At 39.7% G+C, this 27,612-nt stretch overlaps 1 protein-coding gene across 1 annotated transcript; it reads left to right on the top strand.

The window, feature by feature from the left end:
- Window positions 1-17,063: 17,063 nt before the first annotated feature.
- LOC128060726 (olfactory receptor 5AN1-like) lies at window positions 17,064-18,005 on the top strand. Its single transcript, XM_052653101.1, has one exon. The coding sequence runs from the start codon at window positions 17,067-17,069 to the stop codon at window positions 18,003-18,005; it is 939 nt and encodes a 312-aa protein (XP_052509061.1). The 5' UTR covers window positions 17,064-17,066.
- The last annotated feature ends 9,607 nt before the right edge of the window (window positions 18,006-27,612 follow it).

Here is a 27,612-nt window from a genome sequence, read left to right as displayed (position 1 = left end):
GGCCCCAGACTGAGATTTCTGACAGATTTGTCTTGTTAGAATGACCTACCTTAACCCTCAATAATATTTATATGAATGGACTACAACAAAGTTCATTCTGCCTTTGACAAAGAAGACTTAATTTGACCCAGATAATATGCCAAAATGGGCCAACAACAGAATCAAACTACACAAACACAGTATCTTTAAGTCCTAGAGACCCATTGTTTTTATCCTCCATGTGGAGTGGCCTCATTACTTATTAATCTATTAACAATTATTCATGAAAATCAAGATTTAGAACCTGTTGCTTCTTTTCTACTTCTGAGATGGAACAGGTTCCATCTCAGCATTCTGACCTTAGGAGTGCGTGAACATTGTCCCCCAAATATTCTAACACACCATAATCCAGACGTGGTGGTCATCGATGTCCATTTTGTGTTTCTTGCCGGAATAAGAACGAACACACAGAGAGGGTGTGTCTTTGGACAGAAACAAGGTATACAATTGGCCTAGTTGTGCCTTCCCAGAAGACTAGTCCGATATAGCTAATGTTTGAGTAATACCTCTTCAGCGCTTTTTATCTAATAAGTTATGGATCACATTCTAGTTCCACAGTTGTAGTCTAAATAGGAGGATGACATGATTTGAACAATAAAGAGAGGTGAAATGAAGTGTGTGGCCCCTTCAGGGCGGTTAACTTATGATTCTGATGCTGTAACATTCTGCATCTAGGGTCCAGTGGGAATTTCTGACGGGGATGATATTCAAAATCCATGTCACAGTCAGTAGCAATTTCTGATATTATGGAAGTCAAGCTCCTCTTTCCCTCCCTCACTAAGTCTGAAAAATTTATCCTTGGTTGACATAGGTAGTGGGATCATACTGTCAAAATAATTCCTGCTCTTTCAAGCATCTGAACATATGTGATGTGATGGGAATTGTGTGAGAATTCATGGCAATAATAAAGTCACCAAATATTCCATGTTGCAGAGTAAGGGCCAATATGGAAACACCAATATACATTCCTTTCTATTGTCTGTGTTCAACATGTCATGTCTGAGAAATTTATGGTTGTATACAGGCAATATAATCACCGAGATGGAATGGCTAGAAGTACTTTAATGCTGATATTTTCCTAGAAAACTCTAACCTCAAGGGGCAAGAAATAGTTTGTGGGATAAGCAGGGTTATCAGCTCTAGCCAATTTTTGTCTTCAGAAGCAGGATGTAAATTTGTGGTCCCAAGTTCTGGTTAAAAAGAAAAACAAGGTGCTATCCTGACTGTTGAGTTTCCAGATCTCCCAGACTTTAAGAAACTAATTAAATTGTATCATTAATTTATATTTTGTCCTTAGAGAGTCATTGGATTCTTTTGTTGATGTTGTTGTTTGTTTTCTTTTGAATTTATTTATTTTAGCTGGAGGATAATTACTTTACAATATTGTAGTGGTTTTGCCATACACTGACTTGAATCAGCCACGGGTGTACATGTGTCCCCATCCTGAACCCCCCTCCCACCTCCCTTCCCTTCCCATCCCTCAGGGTCATCCCGGTGCACCAGCCCTGCGGATCCTCTCTCATGCTTCGAAACCGGACTGACGATTTGTTTCACATAGTCATTGGATTCTTAATGCTGTTTTAGGGTGTCAATGCCAATGGTCCCATGAATTATCCTACTTAATAAACAACTGTAAGTGAAGAAGTATTTGAAGCCCTTGTACAATTTTCCACTAGTTCACACATGAATATGACTGAGAGAAGGGGAGCTGTTGAACTTTTGCTAGAATAGAATTAGGGCTACCCCATGCCAAAGAAATAGTGCAATATAAATAAAGGATATGTGCCCACTTCACCCCCATCCAAACATAGGAACATTTTCTTAAGCATTGCTCTTTAAAAATGTGTAAGAGTGTATGCAAAATCTGTTTCTAACAGTCTCTGAAGTCTTCAGTAGGAGAGAGACACCTGCTACATGTTGACAATACAGTGTGGATTATAGTGACTATGCTGTGCATTAGACCTCCAGAACTTTTTCACCCTCCAATTGCAAGTCTGTGCCCTCTTCAGTTCCCCTGCTCCTCTCGAAGCTGAACATTTTTCTCTCGTTTGTATTCACCTTGTCTTCATCATCGAATCATCTGTTGATGGACACTTAGCTTGTTTCCATACTTTGGCTTTGTGATTAATGCAGCGATAAATATGGAAGCACATATTTTTGATATCCTATTTTTATTTCCGTTGGATATATACCCATAACTGGGATTGCTGGACCACATGGTAGATCTAGTCTTAATCTTTGAGGAATCTCCATGTTTTCTGTAGCAGCTGAGCCCATGTGTGTATCCCCACCCACAGCGTACAAGCATTCTCTTCTCGCCACATCCTTACCAACACCTGTGCTCTCCCTTTTTCTCTATGACTGCAGTTCTAACAGTTGTGAAGTGATGTATCATTGTGGCTTTAATTTACATTTCCCTGATGATTAGTGATTTGAATACAAAGAGAACCAAACTGAGTATATCACAAATAAAATGTCAAAAGGTAAAGACAAGGAGATAACCTTAAAAGCTGCAAGAGAAAAGCCACTTGTTACATACAAGAGAACTTTCTTAAGGCTACCAGTAGCTTTTTCACTAGAATGTTTCAGCCCAAAGGCAGTGGCACTATATACTCAAAGTGCTGAAAGAAAAACTTCCCAACCAACAGTGGTCTATCTGGGTAAGTTGTCCTTCAGGATTGAAGGAATGATAGGTAGTTTTCCAGGAAAACGAATCTGATGATTTTACACTAGATTGACCTTACAACAAATGTTAAAGGCACTTTTTCAAGCAGAAACAAAAGGTCACTAACTAGCAATGCAAAACATGTAAAAATATAAATCTCTCTGGTAGGAGTCACTAATGTTGAATTCTGAATATGCTAGAGTAGCCATGCTGGTATGTCACTTATAAATCTGGTGTGAAGATTAAAACTCAGAAGAGGTAAACATAACTAACACTCCAAAAATTTGTTAATGGATATACAGGATAAAATAGTGTAAATTATTACATCAGAAAAGTAAAATGTGAGAGAGAAAGGTAAAAATGGTTCTTGCATGCATTTGAATATTAAGTTGTTTTCGTGTTAAAACAGATTGTTTTAGGATAAGATCTTAAATGTAAGCCTCATGGGTAATACAAAGCCAATCTATAGTAAATTCACAAAAGATAAAGAGCAATGAATCTAAGCATACCACTACACAAAATCATCAAATTATAGAGAAAGCAGAAGAAGAAGAAAGAAAGGAATTACAAAAACAGTCCGAAAAATAAACAAAATGGCAATAGTAAATTCACATCTGTCAATAATAATTTAAATATAATTACTGAATTCTCCAATCAAACACAATGAGTGGTGAACAGATATAAAAGTTGAGCCCAGCTATATGTACCTACAAGAGACTCACTACAGCTTTAAGAACTGAAAGAAATTGAAATAGATTGAAAGGAAAGGGATGGAAAAAGTAATTCCATGTAAGTAAAAACCAAAATAGAGCAGGGTTAAGCTATACTTATCTCAGAAAAATTAGACTTTAAGACAAAAAGTATTATAAGAGGCAAAGAAAGTCATTATACAATGATAAAGGGGTCATTCCCACAAAGGGGTATAGCATTTGTAAATGTATATAAACTCAGCATAGTACATGTAAATATACAAATAAAATGTTAACACACTTGAAGGAAGAAGCAGATAGCATTACAATAATAGTAAGGAAACTCAATATCTCACTTTTAACAATGGATAGATCTTCCAGACAAAATATCAATAATGAAACATTGGGATTAAGCTGCACATTGAAACAGAGATGTTTAAGCGACACAGAACACACGCACAAAGGAAGTAAAACACATTCTCTTTACAAATGCACATCAATCATCCTCTAGGACAGAGCACATGCTAGGCCAGAAACGAGTCTCAAGAAATATAAGAAGATTGAAATGATATCAAACGTCTTTTCCAGACACAAATGTGCAAAATTAGAAATTAAATACAGAAAGAATACTGGAACATTTGCAAATACGAGGAGGTTAAACAACATGCTACTGAACATCATGGTTCATGGAAAAAATCAAATTCAAAATTTAAATACATTTGGGACACCCCTGGTGGTCCCAGCAGTTAAGAATCTGCCTTGCAATGCAGGGGACATGAGTTTGATACCTGGTTAAGGACCTAAGATCCCACATGCCGCAGAACAACTAAGCCTGCACACTCCAATGACTGAGCTCACACTCCACAGCTAGAGACTCCGTGCAGCACAATGAAAGACCCCACATACTTCAGATAAGACCCAGTGCAGCCAAATAAATGAATAAATCGATATTTTTTTTAATGTCTTGAGACAAAGGAAGTAGAAATACCACATATAATTTATGAAATGTAGCAAAATCAGTTTTAAGAGGGAAATTCATAGCAATGAATGACTGCGTAAATAAAGAGATCTTCCAAAGTGACTGTATCAATGTACATTTCCACCAACAGTGCAAGAACATTCCTTTTCTCCACACCCTCTCCAGCATTTATTGTTTGTAAACTTTAAGGATGGCCATTCTTAGCAGGGTGAGGTGATATCTCATTGTAGTTTTGATTTGCATTTCTCAAAATGCCAGCAAATATGGAAAACTCTGCAGTGGCCACAGGACTGGAAAAGGTCAGTTTTCATTCCCATCGCAAAGAAGGGCAATGCCAAAGACTGTTCAAACTACCACACAGTTGCATTCATTTCACATGCTAGCAAGGTCATGCTCAAAATGCTTCAAGCTAGGATTCAGTAGTGTGTGAACCTAGAACTTCCAGACGTGCAAGCTGGATTTAGAAAGGGCAGAGAAATCAGAGATCTAATTGCAAACATCCATTGAATCATAGAAAAAGCAAGGGAATTCCAGAAAAACATCTCCTTCTGCTTCATTGACTGCACTAAAGGCTTTGACTGTGTGGGTCATAGCAACCTGTGGAAAATTCTTAAAGAGGTGGAATACCAGACCACCTTACTTGTGTCCTGAGAAACCGGTATGCAGGTCAACAAGCAACAGTTGGAACCAGGCATGAAACAACAGACTGATTCAAAATGGAGGAAGGAGTATGTCAAGGCTGTATATTGTCACGCTGCTTATTTAATTTATATGCACAGTCAGTTCAGTTCAGTTCAGTCGCTCAGTCATCTCCGACTCTTTGTGACCCCATGAATCACAGCACGCCAGGCCTCCCTGTCCATCACCATCTCCTGGAGTTCACTCAGACTCGCGTCCATCGAGTCAGTGATGCCATCCAGCCATCTCGTCCTCAGTCGTCCCCTTCTCCTCCTGCCCTCAATCCCTCTCAGCATCAAAGTCTTTTCCAATGAGTCAACTCTTCACATGAGGTGGCCAAACCTGGAGTTCAGCTTCAGCATCATTCCCTCCAAAGAAATCCCAGGGCTGATCTCCTTCAGAATGGACTGGTTGGATCTCCTTGCAGTCCAAGGGACTCTCAAGAGGCTTCTCCAACACCACAGTTCAAAAGCATCAATTCTTTCGTGCTCAGCCTTCTTCACAGTCCAACTCTCGCATCCATACATGACTACTGGAAAAAACATAGCCTTGGCTAGACGGACCTTAGGCGGCAAAGTAATGTCTCTGCTTTTGAATATGCTATCTACGTTGCTCATAACTTTTCTTCTGAGGAGTAAGCATCTTTTAATCTCATGGCTGCAATCACCATATGCAGTGATTTTGGAGCCCAGAAAAATAAAGTCTGATACTGTTTCCACTGTCTCTCCATCTATTTCCCATGGAGTGATAAGACCGGATGCCATGATCTTTGTTTTCTGAATGCTGAGCTTTAAGCCAACTTTTTCACTCTCCTCTTTCACTTTCCTCAAGAGGCTTTTTAGTTCCTCTTCACTTTCTGCCATAAGGGTGGTGTCATCTGCATATCTGAGGTTATTGATATTTCTCCCGGCAATCTTGATTCCAGCTTGTGTTTCTTCCAGTCCAGCGTTTCTCATGAGGTAGAGTACATCACAGGAAATGCCATACTGGATGAAACACAGGCTGGAATCAAGATTGCCTTATGTTTTTAAATCCGTCTTAACAATCTGTTCAGTCTAAATCATTAAATCATTGGTTTTTATCACAAGGCTATATAACTACTACCAAATTGAAAGTGAAAGTGACTCAGTGTATCTGACTCTTTGCCACCCTGTGGACTATAGAGTCTACGGAATTCTCCAGGCCAGAGTACTGGAGTGGGTGGCCGTTCCCTTCTCCAGGGGATCTTTCCAACCCAGGGATCAAGCCCAGGTCTCCCACACTGTGAACAGATTCTTTATCAGCTGAGCAACAAGGGAAGCCCAAGAATACAGGAATGAGTAGCCTATCCCTTCTCCAGCATATTTTCCCAACCCAGGAATCGAACTGGGGTCTCCCACATTCCAGACGGATTCTTTACCGATTGAGCTCTCAGGGAAACCAGAAGATCAGTGAGTAGTAGTAGCGTTAGTTGCTCAGTCATGTCCAACTCCTTGCGACCCCATGGACTGTAGCCCACCAGACTCCTCTGTCCATGAGATTCTCCAGGCAAGAATTCTGGAGTGGGTTGCCATGCCCTCCTCCAGAGGATCTTCCTGACCTAGGGATCGAACAGATTCTTTACTATCTGAGCTTTACCATTCCTGACTCAGGGAGCCTGGGTCTCTATTATCAAGAGTTAAATCACATAATTAACTCATTACCCACCCATCTCTTTCTCCCCAGAAGTAAGATTAATTGAAGAAGATGAAACTAAGAATAGGGCCTTCCTAAAATATCTCTATATCCCCAGGAATGACAGGATAGATGAGTTCCATTTAAAACAAACAGAAAAAAAAAAAAAAACCCAAAAGTTTGTGAGCAGCATCTTAAGTAGATATTTTTAGTGAACGATTAGTAATTCAGCATATTTTGGAAAGAACTCCAATTTAGAACGTATTAGTTACACCTGCTATTTGGGGGAGCTGCATCGTGAGCAGGCAGGATCTAAGTTCCACAACCAGGGATGGAACCCATGCACCAAGCATTGGGAGCTCGATTCTTTACCACTGGACCCCAGGGAATTCCCCGTTACACCTACTATTAACAGAAGGCAGGCTGCACACTACACACTCTAAATACTTTATGAGCGTTATCTAACTTGAGTCTACTATCAGTCCTATAGTATAGGTGACACTGCTAAATCTCAGCTAGATTAACTTGCTGGAGGTCACATGCTCATCAAGTAGAAGAGTTAAATTCAACTCAGTTTGCCCAACACCAATGCCTGTGGCTGTAACCACGATAATTTATGGCCCCACCATGAATTAGTTTCATTGTATTCCTTTTTGCTTAAATGTCTCATTTAGGCATAGGAAATGATGCCATGCCCACCTCTCAAGGTGTTGATTGAGTGAGGTTAGGTGTTTGGGAAAATGTACGCATGCATATGGGCTTCCCAGGTAACACTAGTGGTAAAGAAACCGCCTGCAGGAGACATGAGAGACACAGGTCGACCCCTGGGTCAGGAAGGTCCCTGGGAGGAGGGGATGGCCACCCACTCCAGCGTTCTTGCCTGGAGGACCCCACAGACAGAGGAGCTTGGTGGGCTGCTGTCCACTGGGTCGCAAAGAATAGGACACAACTGAAGTGACTTAGCATGCATGTAGGTATGTGTATATCTATAAAAGGAAACTGCTTGGCAAAAGGAAAGTGTTCACATATGTGTATTGGTTGTGTTCAAAGCATTTTTCCAGCTAACTGTGTCATCTTGGGCAAAAGTTTAGCTCCATATATTCAGATCGCCACTTGGAAATCACAGGTGTAGGGCTAGAGGATCACCATGTCCAGCTCGGCTCATAGGACTCCAGTTTCATGAAAAGAAAAGCTGTAATGATGAGATCATGTCAGGCCCAAGGGAGAGTGAGAACTGACTCAGGAGGGACGTGGTAACATAGGGCATGGAATTAGCAGGGACAAAAACTCCATGACAACCATGACCCCAGAGAGCAAGCACTTGGAGGCTTTGACCCCTGGTTATCTTCCCTCCCACCCAACTCTGCCCTGAGTAACTCATTTAAGAGGATATTCAATCTGGGCATCTCTCTGGCTGTGAGTGTATAATGGTTTAAAGGTTCCCATCTCAGAGAGCAATAGGACCCACCTGGAGAATTCCTTTGGAAAAGAAGCACAAAATTTCAACCTTTGGCAAGAACTCTGTCCTTCTGGATATCTAGGTCAAGGTGAGAGGGCAAACTTTAGAGACTAGTAGACTGTGATGTCTCTATAGCCGTGTGAACCATCCAGTGGGACCTTTGCAGCAGAACGTTTATAGCCCTCAGTAGCTCCCATCTTTCTACTCTTTCCCCTCTCTCAAGTCCAGACCTTCCACTTATGGCTCTTCCTCAAGTTTTCTTTCTCCTTTATATCAGTTCTCTAACCTTCAGTGAAAAGATTAATCTGTAGTGTAAACATCAGGTGTTGCTCTGGGGTGGTGGATGAATGTTGAGTTCCAGTTTTGCACTTTTTTAGGATGGGATCTTGAACTTTGTTACCTTCTGATTTTGTTTTCCACCTGGAAAATGAGGGTAAAGGATCATCTAGAATAAAATGAGAAAATGTCTATTAAAGTTACTACGTTGTAAAAGTGAATTGTGTTGAATCAAAAATAATCATTTACTGAACTTAAAGGGAATTAACTATGGTCTAAACATGTCTGACTTATTCTTGTCAAGAGCACTTCCAATTGAATTTGTTCTCTTGAGGATGTTTTCATATAATAGTAATTGATTTGACATCCATTTCAATATATAGCTTTGAATCATTAATTTCTGTACAGGAAAGCCAAGCTAGTTACTCCATAATAATATGTCAGAACTATTCATGTATAATTCCATGGCCTTTTGAACTATACTTCACTAATTTTCCTCTGTCATCTTTGGAGATCCTGGGATTCTGAGGACGCTAGAGTGGGTGACACAGATATCAGAGGTGCCCCTCTCCAAGCACATGTGTGTGTTAGTCACTCAGTCGTGCCCGACTCTTTAAGACCTCCATGGACTAGAGCCCACGAGGCTCCTCCGTCCGTGGAATTCTCCAGACAAGCAGGAAATAGCCATTTCCTTCCCCACCAAGCAGACGTAGTGGTTGTTTCACGGCCTCCTCTGAACCTTCTTACGTCGTTCTTAATCCGGTGACATTCTTGGCTTTCTTAACCTGCACAAACACCCAAGTGCCCATGTCCTTAGTAGATCAGATTTCAAAAAGATTTTGATACATGTGTATGCCCACCCCTTATTGGCTTATGCTTTTTATGTTACAGGCTTTACCACATTGCCTCTTAAAAATATTTTGTGATTATATTTGCCATTTCATCAAGTGTATTTCAAAATTATTTTAAATCAACTTTCAAATTGTTATAGTTTTACTCTTATGGTTTCTGGTTCATTGTTGTAATTCAGAAATTTCTTTTCCATCCCAAGATTATATAAAATCATATATTAATTTTGCTAATCCTTTTAAAAACCTGAAATATAGTTGATTTACAATATTGTGTTAGTTTCAGGTCTACAGCAAGGTGGTTCAGCTGTACATGCACATGGAAATACAGACATTCATTTTCAGATTCTTTTCATTACAGAGTATTACAAGATACTGAATCTAGTTCCCTGTGCCGTACAGTAAGCTCTTGTTGTTTATCTTGTTGTTTGTTTTCTATGTCTATGAGTCTGTTCCTCTTTTGTAGAGAAGTTCATTTGTATCATTTTTTTAGATTCCACATGTAAGTGACATCATGATATCTGTCTTTCTCTTTCTGACTTATTTCATTTCAGATGATAATCTCTAGGTCTATCCATGTTGCTACAAATAGCATTATGTCATCCTTTTTAATGGCTGGGCGATATTTCATTGTATATGGGTACCACGTCCTCTTTTTCTTTCTTTAAAAAGTTTAGCTTCTTTGTATTATTTTCCTTTCAGCCCTGACGCTCCCATGTCACTTTTGCACCCAGTAATGATTTATGTTCACATGTTTTTACAAGAAAATAATGGGAGGTTGTGTTTTCTTTTATTTAAGATTCACTTTCCAACCACTAAAACATTTCTCATTCTCTGATTTCATCCACATAGTTAAATTTTTTTTCATTTGTTTTTAACTGGAGGATAACTATTTCACAGTGCTGTGTTGGTCTGTGCCATACATCACCGTGAACTAGCCACAGGTATACATGTGTCCCCTTGTTCTTAAGCATCCCTCACACCTCCCTCCCATCCCACCCTTCTAAGTGGACACAGGGCACCAGTTTTGGGTTCCCTGTGTCATACAGCAAATTCCCACTGGCTATCTATTTTATATATGGTAATGTATATGTTTCAATGCTACTCTCTCAAATCATTCCGCCGTCTCCCTCCCCAACTGTGTAATATTTCACTGTATTATGCACCGCATCTTCTTCCTCCACTCCTCTATTAATGGACATTTATCCTGCTTCTATATCTGGGCTGTGGTAACTGGTCCTGCTATGAACATTGGAGAGTGTGTATCTTTTTGAATTAAAGTCTTCTCTGAATACAAGCCCAGGAATGGGATTGTAAGATCATATGTTGGCTGCAGCAACTTATAGTCCTACCCAACAATGTGGGAGGGTTCCCTATTCTCTACATCTGTTCCAGCACTTATTATTTTAAAATATTTTGATGATGTTCTTTTTGACTGAACAATGACAACAGCAACAACATTCTGAACAGTGTGGGATGATTGTTCTGCAAAATATTTTACTTTTGCTTTAGGGTCAAAGGATTCATTAATAGAAGAAGACACTAGTTACATACAAACAAATAATTCCAATTTTTATAGGTTATCTGACTTAATTTCAATATACTGTCATTAAAAGAAAGGAAATGGAAAAAATAGAGAGAAGTAACAGCGTACAGACCACCAAGTGGGACCAGTAACCTACATCCAGACTTCAACAGCGCTGGGAAGTCCCACGTCATAGCAATCTGGAGTCTCTCCTGGGAAAGGGTCCCAGGTGGTGCATCCACTCCAAGGGTGAGACTTCAAGTTTCAGTTTGAGGGGCTCCTGTTTGCAATCCAAGGCTGCGAACTGATATCATCATCAGTTTGTATGCAAAAATGCAGCTTTGATTTCACTTTAATTTTTACAATGCTCTTTGTTTCACCTTGAGAATCTTAAGACTTCTTGGACCCTGGGGGGCTGGCCAGCCCTCCAGGGGCTCAAGAATTCCAAGACCCACTCCCCCTTTTTTTTTTAATCTAAAGTGCTACCTGACTTGCTGTACTTGCAAGTGGGCACAGAATCCAGGCAGTGTCCAGGCAGGTCAGAAGCAGGTGGGAGGCCTGTTTCTGACATCTGAACAAGACTTCCTCCACCTAATTTCCCTAAAGGTGATACACCATTGCCCTTTTATCTGCATTTCCTAATAAATAGCAATATGGAAAATCATTTCATGTGCCTGTTGGCCATCTCTGTGTCTTCTTTGGAGAACTGTTTATGTAGGTCTTCTGCTCATTTTTTGACTGAGTTGTTTGGTCTTTTTGCTATTGAGTTTTATGAGCTGTCTTTATGTTTTGGAAATTAAGCCTTCGTTGGTTCCATCATTTGCAAGTATTCTCTCTCAGTCTGTTGGCTGTCTTTTTGTTTTGTTTACGGTTTCCTTTGCTGTGCAGAAACTTTTAAGTGTCCCTTATTTATTTTTGCTCCTGTGTCTTTTACCCTGGGAGACTATCACTGTCATTTGTCAGTGAATGCTTTGCCTCTGCTCTCTTGCAGGTGTTTTGTGGTGTCCTGTCTTATGTTTAAGTCATCGAGTTAGTTTTGTTTATTTTTATGTGTGGTGTGAGAGTGTGTTCTAACTTTATTGATTTACATGTGGTTGTCCAGCTTTCCAAACACCACTTGCTAAAGAGGCTGTCTTTTCTCCATTGTGTACCCTTGCCTCCTCTTTTGCAAACTGATTGACTGTGAGTGGATGGATTTATTTCTGGGCTCTTGATTCTGTTCCATTGATCCATGTGTCTGTTTTTTTTGCCAAAACCAGTCTGTTTTGATTGCCATAACTTCACAGTATTATCTGAAGCCTGGGAGGGTTTTATGCCTCCAACTTTGCTCTTTTCCCATAGATCTACCCTCGCAATTCTGGGTCTTTTGTAGTTGCATATTAACTTTAGGATTATTTGTTTTGATTCTGTGAAAAAAGTCACAGGTATTTTGATAGAGATCACATGAAATGTGTAGATTGCTTTGGGTAGAATGGCTATTTTAACGATATTAATTCTTCCAATTCAATAGCAAGGGATATCTTCGTATCATTTTCAATTTTCTTTGTATTATTTTCAGTTTCCTTTGTTAATTTTTTACAGTTTTCTGTGTGTATGTCTTTCACATCCTTCGTTAGGTATACCATTTTTTTGACATGACTTAAATGGAATTGTTTCTTTTTTACTTTATTATATTTCACTTTTTGTTTAAAGAAATGTAAAAGATATTTGTATATCATCTTGTATCCTGCTACCTTCAGTTCAGTTCAGTCGCTCCATCGTGTCTGACTCTTTGTGACCCCATTTCATCTATTAGTTTTATTAAGTTTTTGTGTGGGGTCTTTAGGGGTTTCTGTATAGAGTTTCAACTTATTTGCATACAAAGACAATTTTACCTGTTCCCTTCCAACTTGGGTACGTCTTATTTCTTTTTATTGTCTGATTTCTGTGGCTAGGACTTCCAAAACTATATTGAATAGTCTTGGTGAGAGTGGCACTTCTTGTCTTGTTCCAGAATTTAGCAGAAAGGGCTTCAGTTTTTCACTGTTATGTGCTGGCTATGGATTTGTCATAAGCGGTATTATGCTGAGATATATTCCCTCTATATCCATTTTGGTGAGAGTTTTTATCATGTAGAACAGTGTTTATGATGTTGAATTTTATCAAATGCTTTCTCTGCATCTATTGAGAGACTGTGGTTTTTGTCTTTCTTTTGTAAATATGGTGTATCACACTGATTGATTTACTTATGTTGAATTATGCTTGTGACACTGGGATGACTCGAACTTGCTTGTAGTATATCATCCATTTTATATGTTGTTGGACTCAGTTTGGTAATATTTTGTTGAGGGTTTTTAGATCCATATTCATCGAGCTATTGGCTTGTAATTTTCTTTATTGTTGTGTGTTTGTCTATTTTTGGTATCAGAGTGATAATGGCCTCATAGAATGACTTTGAGAGTGTTCCTTCCTTTTCAGTGAAATGTTCTTTATTATGTTGCGGTCCATTCCCTCTATACTCTGTTTGATAAGTTGCTGTTCAGTCATGCAATACGGTCGTGTTTGACTCTTTCTGACCCCATGGACTGCAGCATGCCAGGCTTCTCTGTCCTTCACCATCTCTTGGAGCCTGCTCAAACTCATGTCCATCGAGTCTGTGATGACATCCAACCATCTCATCCTCTGTCATCCCCTTCTCCTTCTGCCTTCAATCTTTCCCAGCGTCAGGGTCTTTTCTAATGTCAGCTCTTTACTTTAGGTGGCCAAAGTATTTGGAGCTTCAGCTCCAGCATCAGTCCTTCCAATGAATATTCAGGATTGATTTCCTTTAAGATGGACTGGTTGGATCTCCTTGCAGTCCAAGGGACTCTCAAGGGTCTCTTCCAACACCACAGTTCCATAGCATCAATTCTTTGGCGTTCAACCTTCTTTATGGTCCAACTCTCATATCCATACATGACTACTAGAAAAACCATAGCTTTGACTAGATGCATCTTTATCAGTAATGCCTCTACTTTTTCATACGCTGTCTAGGTTTGTCATAGCTTTTCTTCCAAGGAGCAAGTGTCTTTTAATTTCATGGCTGCAGTCACCATCTGCAGTGATTTTGGAGCCCAAGAAAATAAAGTCTCTCACTCTTTCCTTTGTTTCCCCATCTAGTTGCCATGAAGTGATGGGATCAGATGCCATGATCTTAGTTTTTTGAATGCTGAGTTTTATGCCAGCTTTTTCACTCTCCCCTTTCACTTTCATCAAGAGGCTCTTCAGTTCCTCTTAGCTTTCTGCCATAAGGGTGGTGTCATATGCATATCTGAGGTTATTGATATTTCTCCCATCGATCTTGATTCCAGCGTATGCTTCATCCAACCTGGCATTTCACATGATGTACTCTGCATATAAGTTAAATAAGCAGGGAGACAATATACAGCCTTGACGTGCTTCTGTTCTAATTTTAAACCAGTCCATGTTCCTCGTCCAGTTCTGTTTCTTCCTGACCTGCGCACAGGTTTCTCAGGTACCAGGTAGGGGGTCTGGTATTCCCGTCTCTTTAAGAATTTCCCATAGTTTGTTGTGCTTTACACAGTCAAAGGCTTTAGTGTAGTCAATGAAGCAGAAGTAGATGTTTTTCGGGAATTCTCTTGCTTTTTCTGTGATCCAGTGGATGCCAGCAGGTTGATCTCTGTTTGATAAGAGTATTTTAAAAATCATGAATAGATGCTATATCTTATCAAATGCTTTTTCTGCATCTGTTGAGAGGATCACGTGATTTTTATCCATTCTTTTGTTAATATGGTGTATTACATTGATTGATTTGTGTGTGTTAAGCCTTTCTTGTGACCCTGTAATAAATGCAACTTGATCATTGTGTTTGATTCTTTCATAAATTGTTGGATTCAGTTTGTTAATAAATGTTGAGAATTTTTGCATCCTTGTTCATCAAAGGTATTGGCCTGTATTTTTATTTTTATATTTTGTAGTGTCTTTGCCTGATTTTGACTTCAGGGTAGTAGTTACCTGCTAGAATGAATTTGAGAGTGTTCTCCGCAATTCAGTTAGTTGTAATAGCTTAGCAAAGATTGTTATTAATTTTTCTTTATATGTTTGACAGAACTCCCCTATGATGCTGTCTGGTCTGGGACTTTTGTTGGGAGTTTTCTTACAAATTCAATTTCACTACTAGTAATCAATTTGCTCAAAGTGTCTATTTCTTTCTGATTCAGTCTTGGCGGGTTATACATTTCTGAAAATTTTCATTTCTTTTAGGCTGTCCAATTTGTTGATGCATAACTTCACAGTATTCGCTTATGACTTTTTTATATCTCTGTGGGACTGGTATTTATAGCTCGTCCCCAGGACATGACTGCGTGACTGAACAAGGATACGAATGGGCTCCACACCCAGAGGGCATTGCAAGTCCAATCTGCTCATAAATCCAGCAAGATTAGCCTAGGTGTCCAGCGAATATAATCAGCCATGTAGTATGGTACTTTTAGAAGTTTATAACACTTTTCACACAAATAATACATAAAAGACAAACACATACACAAAAAAGCATTTTTAATCTTACAATATAGTAACCTGAAAAGCACCCTAGTCTACCAGCTACAATACTGCTGGCTCTACGTTTGCTTTCAGACACCGTGGGCTTAAAATAAAGATATTATACTATTATAGCCTATACAGTGCTGTATAGTAAAGTCCACAAAAGCCCACTTGTAGAAGACAGAAGCATGTGACAGTGTATGCCAGATACTTGAACTAACTTCCTTGATTGGACATGCTAATGAATGTTTGCATCTTTGAAGGTTGGCAACTGGAAAGTTTATATATAAGGGATTTACTTTATTTCTCCTCTTCCATTTGCTATTTTGCTTAGTTAGGTCCTCTCTCTTTTCTTCTTGGTGATCCTGGTTAAAGGTTTGTCAATTTTGTTTATCTTTCCAAATACCAGTTTTTTATTTCATTGGTCTTTTCTATTTTTTTTTTTTTTTTTTTTACTATTTCTTATGTGATCTTTATTATTTCATTCCTTCTGCTGACTTTAGGCTCTATTCTACTTCTCATTTTTCTAGGTGGCACGTCTGGTTTTTCCTTTTTTCTAAAGAAGGCCTATATCTCTATGAAGCTCGCACTTAGAAACGCTTTTGGTGCATCCCATAGATTTTGAAAACCTGTGCTGCATTTTCGTTTGTCTTGAGGTATTTTCTGGCTTCCTCTCAGATTTTGTGACTGACACATTTTTTATTGAGGTATAGCTGATGTACAGTATTATATAAACTTCAAGTGTGAAATGTGGTGATTCACAAGTTTTGAAGGTTATAGTCAGTCCAGAATCATTATAGAATATTGGCTATACTCTATGTATCCTGTGGCTTGTTTTATGAACAGTGGTCTGTGCCTCTTCATTCCGCCCCTTTGCCTTGTCCCACTCTCTCCACTTTCCCAGCCGGCAACTGTCAGCTTGTTCTCTGTAACTGTTATTCTTCTTTTTATTATTTTCATTCACTTGCTTTATTTTTTAGATTACACATGTAAGTGGTATCATATAGTATTTGTATTTCTCTATCTGGCTTATTTCACTAAGTGTAATACTCTCCAAGTTCATTTACATTTTTTAAAATAAGCATACCTTCTAGGTCTCACCAAAATATTAGATTTATAAATCATGATATAATTTTCCAGCTATTTAGGAACTTCTGTGTTAAGTATACTTTTAAAATTTTACACGTTATCTTGTGAGTAAAAGAAGAAAGTTTAAAAAATCTATCCAGATGGCCATCTGGGAGAGAATAGCTATTTCGAACTTATGCTGAATAAGGCACTTATGCTTTGTTATTATAAAGCAGCAGTTATACACTGAATTATCAGAGGTCTGTTAAAAACCCGGTATTTTAATCAATGATCACTTATTTATATATAGCAATCACAGGATTTCAGTTGTTTTATTTCAACGTTTTTTTATTTGACTTTTTAAAAAATTATTTATTTATGTTAATTGGAGGCTAATTACTTTACAATATTGTAGTGGGTTTTCAGCTTTTTAAATATGTCTTTTAATTTTCATGAGATCTACCTCATGAGATAATTGAGACCCTGAAACACTGAGACATTACTTCTGGACAAGATGAAAGGCTGACGTCTTTCCCCAGGACAAGTAAAGCATTTCCCCTTTTCCAGGGCTCAGAGGGGGGAATATGAGATTTGTGATGCTACCATCTCACCTGACTCAGCAATGCATTCTCTCTTTTCTCTTCTAATTTTAGGAGCATCAAACCAATGATTAGGAGAGATAATATCACAGAGATCACTCATTTTATCCTCTTGGGATTCTCAGATTTCCCCAGAATCATAGTAGTGCTCTTTGCTGTATTCCTGGTGATATACATTTTGACCCTGACTTGGAACCTGTCGCTCCTCATCTTAATAAGAATGGACTCCCACATCCACACCCCCATGTACTTCTTTCTCAGTAACCTGTCCTTCATGGACATCTGCTACGTGACCTCCACAGCCCCCAAGATGCTCTACAACTTCTTCCAGGAGCTGCAAACTATCAACTATGTGGATTGTGTTATTCAGAATTTCGTGTTCTCCACCATGGGGCTGAGTGAGTCTTGCCTCATGACCGCCATGGCTTATGACCGATACGCCGCCATTTGCAACCCGCTCCTCTATTCATCAGTCATGTCGCCCGCTCTCTGCGGTCGGATGGTGCTGGGATCCTACATGGCTGGACTCTCGGCCACTATACTCCAATTGTGTTTCATGCTCCAGCTCCACTTCTGTGGGCCTAATGTCATCAACCACTTCTTCTGTGACCTGCCCCAGCTGTTAGTTCTCTCCTGCACGGACACGTTCTTTTTACATCTCTTAACTGTTATCCTAACAATGATCTTCGGGATAATAAATGTTTCAGTTATCATGATATCCTATGTCTACATTGTCGTCTCCATCATGAAGATCACGACAGCACGGGGCAGGTCCAAGGCTTTCAACACCTGTGCCTCCCACCTGACAGCAGTGAGCCTCTTCTATACCTCAGGTATGTTTGTCTATTTGAGTTCCAGCTCTGGTGGTTCCTCCAGCTTTGACAGATTCGCATCATTTTTCTACACTGTGATGATTCCCATGTTGAATCCCTTGATTTACAGTCTGAGGAACAAAGAAATCAAAGATGCCTTGAGAAGGTTGCAAAAGAAGAGCAGGTATTGCTGAGGCCACAGATTCTGAGATTTCTGCTGGGTTTTTCCTGTCAGAATCACCTTACACAATAACATTCTTATGAACGGAGTATAGCAAAAGTCATACTGCTTTTGGACCAAGAAAGCTTAATTTGACACATAATGTCCCCCAATGGATCAACAGTTGGATCATGCTACACAAACACAGTATTTTTACATCCTAGGGGCTCATTACGTTCAGCCTACATGAAGAGAGGCCTCATCGTCTACTAATATATCCACAAGTATTTGTGAAACACTGGAGTTTAGTGCCTTGTTGCTTCTTTTTAGCTTCTGAGAGGGAGCCCTGTTCCATCTCAGGCTTCTGGCCCTGAAGGAGAGACAGCTGACAGGGGCCTCAGGAGTGTGTAAATCTTGTCTCCCAGATATTCTGATGCAACACAATCCAGACGTGGTGGTGGCCAATGTTTGTCCTGTGTTTCTGATGAGAATGTACGCAGAGAGGGAACATACCTTTGGGCAGAAACAAGGTGTACTATTGGCCTGATTGGTCTTCCCTGGTGGCTCAGCTGGTAAAGAGTCTGCCTGCAATCCGGGAAACCTGGGTTCGATCCCTGGGTTGGGAAGATCCCCTGGAGAAGGGAAAGGCTACCCACTCCAGTATCCTGGCCTGGAGAAGTCCACGGACTGTATAGTCCATGGGGTCGCAAACAGTTGGACACGACTGAGCGACTTTCACTTCACTTCGCTTCATTGGCCTGATTGTGGCTCCTGGAAAGACCAGTATGACATAGCTTATGTTTGTGTAAGTCCTTCTCAGGGACAATTACCTAACAGTTTGGGAGTATATCCTAGGCTCCACCACTGTAATCTGCAGAAGGCAGAGGTGACATGAATCATACAGAGGAAAGGAAAGAAGCACGTGTTCCCTTCAGTGCCATTTACTCATGAGTTCCATGATGTAATTTCTTGCCTGTAGTGTACAATGGGGAGTTCTCACAGGGATGATATTAAGAATCTATGCCACAGTCAATAGAGATTTCTGATATTGTAGGGCTGAAATCTCTCTCTCTCTCCCATTAAATTTGGAAAATTCACCCTAGATGGCAGGCTTCCTAGGTAGTGCTAGTGAGAAAAAATCACCTGCCAATGCAAGATCCCTCAGATTAGGAAATGGCAGCCCACTCCAGTATACTTGCCTGGAAAAATCACATGAGCAGAGGAGCCTGGTGGGCTACAGTGCATGGCCTGCAGAGTTAGACACAACTGAGCACACCCTTGTTGGACGTAGACAGTGTGATCATGCCACCGAATAATTTCTGCTGTTTCAAGATCTGAACATGTTTGATGTGATGGGAATTGTGTGAGAATTCATGGACATAATAAAGTTACCAAATATTTCATACTGTAGACCAAGAACAAATATGAAAAACTGGTATAAATTCTTTTCTTTTATCTGTGTTCAACATTTTATGTCCCAGAAACTTGTGGTTGTATGGTGTGATGTAATGGTTGGAGTAGAATGGTTAGAGTGACTTTAATGCTGATATTTGCCAGGAAACCTTAAGGTGAAAAAGAGGAAATAGATTTAAGATAGGCAGGGTTCTTAACTCTGGCCAATTTTTATCTGCAGTAGGAGGATGTAAATTTGTGGTCCTTGTGATCTGTTTAAAAATAAGAACAAGATGTGTATGGACTGTTGACTTGCCAGATTTCCCAGGCTTCCACAAAGTGATATAAAGTACATATTACTCCCTGCAATAAGAAGCTCATGCCCCACAGTGAGAGAGTAGCCCCCACTCATGGCAGCTAGAAAGAACCCGAGTGCAGCAACAAAGATCCAGAAGAGCCAAATACACACATTTCTAAAAAATGAATAAAATTACAATTCAGTGAGTTTTGACAAATTTATCATTTCAGTTCCGTTCACTCGCTCAGTCGTGTCTGACTCTTTGCAACCCCATGGACTGCAGCACACGAGGCCTCCCTGTCCCTCACCAACTCCCAGAGTGTACTCAAACTCATGTCCATCGAGTCAGTGATGCCATCCAATCATCTCATCCTCTGTCGTCCCCTTCTCCTCCCGCCTTCAATCTTTCCCAGTGTCAGGGTCTTTTCCAGTGTCAGCTCTTCACTTTAGGTGGCCAAAGTATTTGGAGCTTCAGCTCCAGCATCAGTCCTTCCAATGAATATTCAGGACTGATTTCCATTAGGATGGACTGGTTGGATCTCCTTGCAGTCCAAGGGACTCTCAAGAGTCTCCTCCAACACCACAGTTCAAAAGCATCAATCCTTCGGCGCTCAGCTTTCTTTAGAGTCCAAATGTCACATCCATACATGACTACTGGAAAAACCATAGCTTTGACTAGACAGAATTTTGTTGGAAAAGTAATGTCTCTTCTTTTTAATACATTGTCCAGGTTGATCATAACTTTTCTTCCAAGGAGCAAGAACCTTTTGATTTCATGGCTGCAGTCACCATCTGCATATAGTCAGCCATCTAATATTGGAGCCCCCCAAAGTAAAGTCTGTCACTGTTTCCCCATCTATTTCCCATGAAGTGATGGGACCGGATGCCATGATCTTAGTTTTCTGAGTGTTGAGCTTTAAGCCAACTTTTTCACTCTCCTCTTTCACTTTCATCAAGAGGCTCTTTAGTTCTTCTTCACTTTCTGCCATAAGGGTGGTATCATCTGTATATCTGATGTTACTGATATTTCTCCCAGCAATCTTGATTCCAGATTGTGCTTCATCCAGCCCAGCGTTTCTCGTGATGTGTTCTGTATATAAGTTAAATAAGCAGGGTAACAACATACAGCCTTGACATATTCCTTTCCCGATTTGGAACCAGTCTGTTCCATGTTTGGTTCTAACTGTTACTTCCTGACTTGCATACAGATTTGTCAAGAGGCAGGTCAGGTGGTCTGGTATTCCCATCACTGGAAGAATTTTCCACAGTTTGTTGTGATCCACACAGTCAAAGGCTTTGGCATAGTCAATAAAGCAGAAGTAGATGTTTTTCTGGAAACTCTCTTGCTTTTTTGATAATCCAATGGCTGTTGGCAATTTGATCTCTGGTTCCTCTGCCTTTTTTAAAACTGGAAGTTCATGGTTCATGTACTGTTGAAGCCTGGCTTGGAGAATTTTGAGCATTACTTTACTAGCGTGTGAGATGAGTGCAATTGTGTGGTAGTTTGAGCATTCTCTGGCATTGCCTTTGTTTGGGATTGGAATGAAAACTGACCTTTTCCAGTCCTGTGGCCACTGCTGAGTTTTCCACATTTGCTGGCATATTGAGTGCAGCACTTTCACAGCATCATCTTTCAGGATTTGAAATAGCTCAACTGGGATTCCATCACCTCCACTAGCTTTGATCGTAGTGATGCTTCCTAAGGCCCACTTGACTTTGCATTCCAGGATGTTTGGCTCTAAGTGAGTGATCAACCATCGTGATTATCCTGGTCATGAAGATCTTTTTTGTATAGTTCTGTGTATTCTTGTCACCTCTTCTTAATATTTTCTGCTTCTGTTAGGTCCATACCATTGATGTCTTTAATTGTGCCCATCTTTGCATGAAATGTTCCCTTGGTATCTCTAATTTTCTTGAAGAGATCTCTAGTCTTTCCCATTCTGTTGTTTTCCTCTATTTCTTTGCACTGATCACTGAGGAAGGCTTTCTTATCTCTCCTTGCTGTTCTTTGAAACTCTGCAGTCAAGTGGGTATATCTTCGCTTTTCTCCTTTGTCTTTCACCTCTCTTCTATTCTCAGCTATTTGTAAGGCCTCCCCAGAAAAGCATTTTGCCTTTTTGCATTTCTTTTTCTTAGAGTCGGTCTTGATCACTGCCTCCTGTACAATGTCATGAACCTCCATCCACAGTTTTTCAGGCATTCTGTCTATCAGATCTAATCCCATGAATCTATTTGTCACTTCCGCTGTATAGTCATAAAGGATTTTATTTAGGTCATACCTGAATAGTTTAGTGGGTTTTGCTACTTTGTCAATTTAAGGCTGAATTTGGCAATAAGGAGTTCATGATCTGAGCCACAGTCAGCTCCCAGTCTTGTTTTTACTGACTGTAAAGAACTTCTCCATCTTTGGCTGCAAAGAATATAATCAATCTGATTTCAGTGTCGACCATCTGGTGATGTCCACGTGTAGAATCTTCTCTTGTGTTGCTGGAAGAGGGTGTTTGCTATGACCAGGGCGTTCTCTTGGCAAAACTCTTATTAGTCTTTGCCCTGCTTCATTCCACATTCCAAGGCCAAATTTGCCTGTTACTCCAGGTGTTTCTTGACTTCCTACTTTTGCATTCCAGTCCACTATATGAAAAAAAAACATCTTTTGGGGGTGTTAGTTCTAGAAGGTCTTGTAGGTCTGCATAGAACCATTTAACTTCAGCTTGTTCAGCGTTACTGGTTGGGGCGTAGACTTGATTTACTGTGATATTGAATGGTTTGCCTTGGAGATGAACAGAGATCATTCTGTCGTTTTTGAGATTGCATCCAAGTACTGCATTTCGGACTCTTTTGTTGACCATGATGGCTACTCATTTTCTACTAGGGATTCTTGGCCATAGTAGTACATACAATGGTCATCTGAGTTAAATTCACCCATTCCAGTCTATTTTAGTTCGCAGATTCCTAAAATGTCAATGTTCACTCTTGCCATCTCTTGTTTGATCACTTCTAATTTGCCTTGATTCATGGACCTGACATTCCAGGTTGCTATGCAATATCGCTCTGTACAGCATCGGACCTTGCTTCTGTCACCAGTCACATCCACAGCTGGGTATTATTTTTGCCTGGGCTCCATCCCTTCATTCTTTCTGGAGTTATTTCTCCACTGATCTCCAGTAGCATATTGGGCACCTACTGACCTGGGGAGTTCCTCTTTCAGTATCCTATCATTTTGCCTTTTCATACTGTTCATGGGGTTCTCAAGGCAAGAATACTGAAGTGGTTTGCCATTCCCTTCTCCAGTGGACCACATTCTGTCAGACCTCTCCACCATGACCTGTCAGTCTTGGGTGGCTCCACATGGCATGGCTCATAGGCTCATTTAGGGTTAAAGTCAGGGTTAATTTCTCTCATTTTCTCAGTCTATCTAAAGCTTTGTCACTTTGTTATCCCTCCAAAAATTATCTTTGATTTTATTAATTTTTCTATTGCTTTTCTAATGTTTATATCATTTATCTTGCTTTAAAAAAAATCTTGTGTGATTAAGCACACATACACAAACATGAAGAGCTACTCTATGAGATAGCTACTATTGTCAGCTCCATAATAACAGTGAGGTGACAATTCTGAGGCTTAGGGAGGTTAATTTGCCAAAGATTGTGAAATCCTCAAGTGGAAGAGATGATATGAACTCAGATTTGCTGATACCAGTGCTCATGGTTGTAATCGCAATAATTCGTGGCCTTGTCATCTGTTAATTTTTTGTGTTCCTTTTTGCCTTGATTTCCTCACTCATGCATAGAAAATGACATCTTGACTGCCTCACGGGGCTGCTATGATGATTGATTCAGTTAAGCAATTGAAAAAAAAAAAACATGTATTCATATAAAATATATGTATTCATATAAAATAAAGTGCTTTGTAAACAGAAAGGATACGTGTTTGTTTGTTTGTTTTTTCACGCAATTTACCGATGGGTTATGTTATCTTGAGCAAATCCCTTAGCTGCACTGGCTTCAGGTCCTCACCTGGAAACTGAATGCATTAAACTAGATAATCCCTAGGTCCAGGGATCTCCAGCTCTAATGACTCCAAGTTCATTAAAAGAAAAGTTATAATCAAACGATCATGATTGGACTGTGGGGAAGCGGGGAATGGATCCAGAAGGGACAGAGTAAACTCGAGCATGAAATTAGCAGGGACGAAGACTCCGTGACAACCACGACTCCAGAGAGCAAGTACCTGGAGAATTTTCTTTTCCTAATTGTCCTTTCCGTTTCACCTCTGCCGTTACTAACACATTTAAAAGTATCCCCCATGTGGCATTCTCTCTGGCTGTGACTGAACAGCCAGCTCATGGACAAAAGGTTCCATCTTTGGCTGCAATAGGCTCCATCTGAAAATTTTGGGGAGATAGAAAGAGATGATTTCAATCTTTGGCAAGAACTCTATCATTCTGAGGGATCTGAGTCAAGGTGAGAAGGCAAGATTTACAGAGAAGAGTGGATTTTGTGCTATCTCTATAGCTATGTGATTCTTCAGAGAGAACGGTTTTTAGTCCTGTTTCTTTCTTTCCTCAACTCTTCCCCCTCCCGCAGGTCCATGACCTCCTCCTAAGCTCGTCCTTAGGTTCTCTTTCTCCTGACCCGAATTCTGTGACTTTCAGTGACGAGGATAATCTCTAACTTAGATTTTCAGGTTTCACTCTATAGTGAGAGACAGCTGTTGAGATCTAGTTCTGCAATTTCCCAAGGATATAATTTTGAACTCTGTTACCTTCTCTTTTTCACCGGTAAAATCGGGGTAATAAGATCATTGAGACTCAAACGAAATGATGCCTGTGAAGCCCAACATGTTGTACAAGTTAATTGAGTGCTGAATTTAACTAATAATTTACTGAATTCAGGGGAATTTTATGAGCTCAGAAATGCTTGCCTCTGTTTCCCAACTTTATCCATCCCAAGGACCCTTTAAATTTATCCTTGCTGAGAATGGTTGTAAAAAATAATAATGAATTTGAATTCTACTTCAGTATACAGCTTCGATTCATTATTTCTGTGTAACAAAAGCCCAGCTGGTCATGCCATAATGATACGGAAAGGTACTCAAGTACCATTCCACTGGGCTTTTGAAATACGTTAAGTAGCTGTCCACTATTATTTTGATTAATTTGGGGGTTTGGAGGCAAGAGCTTGGATGAAACAGACATCAGAGATTCCCCACTGCAAGTACAGGTAGTGTTGGCTTAACTGTCACTGTTAGTCTTTTCTTCCTTACATTGTCCTTCTTTATCCAGCAACATTCTTGGCTTTCTTAACCTGACTTTGTACTCTGCACAACCTGGAAAATGACCATGGCCTTAGCAGATAAGATCTGGAAAAAGTTTTAATAGGCTATATCTCCCTAGTGAAAATCTCCAAACAATATTTACATCAGTCACCTTTTCTGGTACAAAGCGTCTTGAAAGCTGGTGAACACATACAGAAGATTCATTTGAAGGGAGTGACTATATTCACAATATATGTGCTTTTCCTGCAGTTTACCAAATTTTAACAACATGAATTTTTAGGATAAATTGTATCAGGGATAATCGAAACCCCGCAGAGCTCATCATTCTTTTCTGGCAGTGATGGGTTACATAGATAGCTTTAGTTGAGGCTGAGTCTGTTTGTAGAATGTATTGGGAAGATGAAAGATTTCACTGCGAGTGACTGTTCAAAAGCAGGACCTACTTTCACTGAACTGATTAATTGTGTTGACACACTGGGAATGTGGGTGAGAGTTTATACTTTCAAAATATTTTCATGGAATCCTACACATCTTGGACAAAATGGCTGAGAAATATGTTGGCATTACTCTATTATAAGAGTAAACAGAAAGATTTTGAAGTTCATAAAACTATAAATTGAAATGAAACAAATATATTTTTACTTTCATATCCAAAAATGGGTAAAAGAACTGTTTCTTAACATATCCAGCATATGTTTATTGAGTAACACAAATATTAGCATATGAGATGCACGTAGTATAAGCTCTCCACTAGTCTGCAGGCTGTCTATAGGGAATATCACAAGTTCCACTCTACTTGGTGTTGGTGGAACATAAAGAGCAGAAATCGGACCTTACGATTTCACTGATTGGGAAATAATACAATATAGAAATAAATATAATCACTTATTAACAATATTCTAGAGTCTCGGTTTAGAAGTCATTTAATTTAGGGAATAATTTTATGAGGAACTCCTTGCTACTTCCGGATTAGTCCTGCCTTATTTTTCCCTTTATGGTGAGGAATGATCGTGGAAATGACAACCGCTAACATTTATTCATCTCTTACTGTTTTGAGCCCTTTATGTCATTCAGTCCCTGCAGCAACCCAATGAGGTGGTAAAGGATTACTAGCCCCATTTATAGATGAGGCAACTGGGAGGTTACTAACTAGCTAAGTGTTGCACAGCCAGTAGGTAAAAGTCAGGAAGGTCTATCGTCTCTGACATTCTTCCTGTTCTCTCTGTCATTTTCCGTCTCCTTGTCTCTCTATCTCCCTTTGCTATTAAGGATTAGAGATGCATATATCTTAGTAACTTGTTCTTATTATAAATATAGGAGTTGCAGAAAGTTGAAAAATGATATGCAAGTAAAGGAGAAAATAAAACCCATGCCATTCATTACTTTTGGCATTTGTATTTAGTTCACACGCAGTGTGCATGAGAGAGAGATATTAGCTAATGCACATGTCTTTTGTCTTGATGGTGATGTTGTCTCATAATAAATCTCTTAGACTTTCTTAACTCTTTTTCATTGTTCTCTCTCCTGCTTTATTGAGTATGCTGTTAAAAGTCTCTATTGATTTCTTCAGCTCTAGGATTTCTGGTTGATTTTTTTTTTTTTAATGGGTTCTCTTTCTTTGTTAAACACATTTTATTCATTTTGCTGATGTATTGTTTTCTTAATTTCACCCAGTTGTCTCTTTATGGGTTTATATTTCACCAAACTTTTAAAAGAGAATTATGCTGAGTTCTTTGTCAGACCATTTATAGATCTTTATTCCTTTAGTGAAAGTCACTCAGTCATGTGAATTCTCCAGGCCAGAATACTGGAGTGGGTAGCTCTTCTCTTCTCCACTCGATCTTCCCAACCCAGGGATCAAACCCAGGTCTCCCAGATTGCAGGCACATTCTTTGCCAGCAGATTCTTATAAAGCTATTAAAGCTTTATAAGTTTCCTTTAGTGGAGTCATATTTACCTAATTTTTCATGATCCTTGATTCCTTTGTTAGTGTCTGCACATTTGAGTAAATGATCTCTACTTCCAGATTTTCCAGGCTTGCTTTAGGAGAGACAGCCCTTCCCCAGTCAGCTCAGCTTGGAGTTCTAGATAGATCATCTGGCAGTTACCTTGAGCAATTGGGCTAGCTATCAAAACCTGGGTTGGATGAAGCACAAGCTGAAATCAAGATTGCTGGGAGAAATATCAATAACCTTAGATATGCAGATGACAGCAACCTTATGGAAGAAAGTGAAGGAGAACTAAAGAGCCTCTTGGTGAAAGTGAAAGAGGAGTGTGAAAAATCTGGATTAAAACTCAACATTCGGAAAACTAAGATCATGGCATCCGGTTGCATCACTTCATGGCGAATAGATGGGGAAACAATGGAAACAGTGACAGACTTTATTTGGGGGGCTCCAAAATCACTGCAGATGGTGATTGCAGCCATGAAATTAAAAGATGCTTGCTCCTTGGAAGGAAAGTTATGACCAAAATAGACAGCATATTAAAAAGCAGAGATATTACTCTGACAGCAAATGTCGATCCTGTCAAAGCCATGGTTTTTCCAGTAGCCGTGTATGGATGTGCGAGTTGGACTATAGAGAAAGCTGAGTGCTGAAGAATTGGTGCTTTTGAACTGTGGTGTTGGCAAAGACTCTTGAGAGTCCCTTGGACAACAAGGAGATCCAACCAG

Source organism: Budorcas taxicolor, chromosome 15 (genome assembly GCF_023091745.1).
Source record: "Budorcas taxicolor isolate Tak-1 chromosome 15, Takin1.1, whole genome shotgun sequence".
In the NCBI taxonomy this organism is placed as follows: domain Eukaryota; kingdom Metazoa; phylum Chordata; class Mammalia; order Artiodactyla; family Bovidae; genus Budorcas; species Budorcas taxicolor.
This window is presented reverse-complemented; position numbering and strand designations above follow the sequence as displayed.

What these genes read in the sequence shown, in the direction of transcription:
- LOC128060726 (XM_052653101.1), top strand. Translation starts at nt 17,067, where the DNA reads ATGATTAGGAGAGATAATATCACAGAGATCACTCATTTTATCCTCTTG.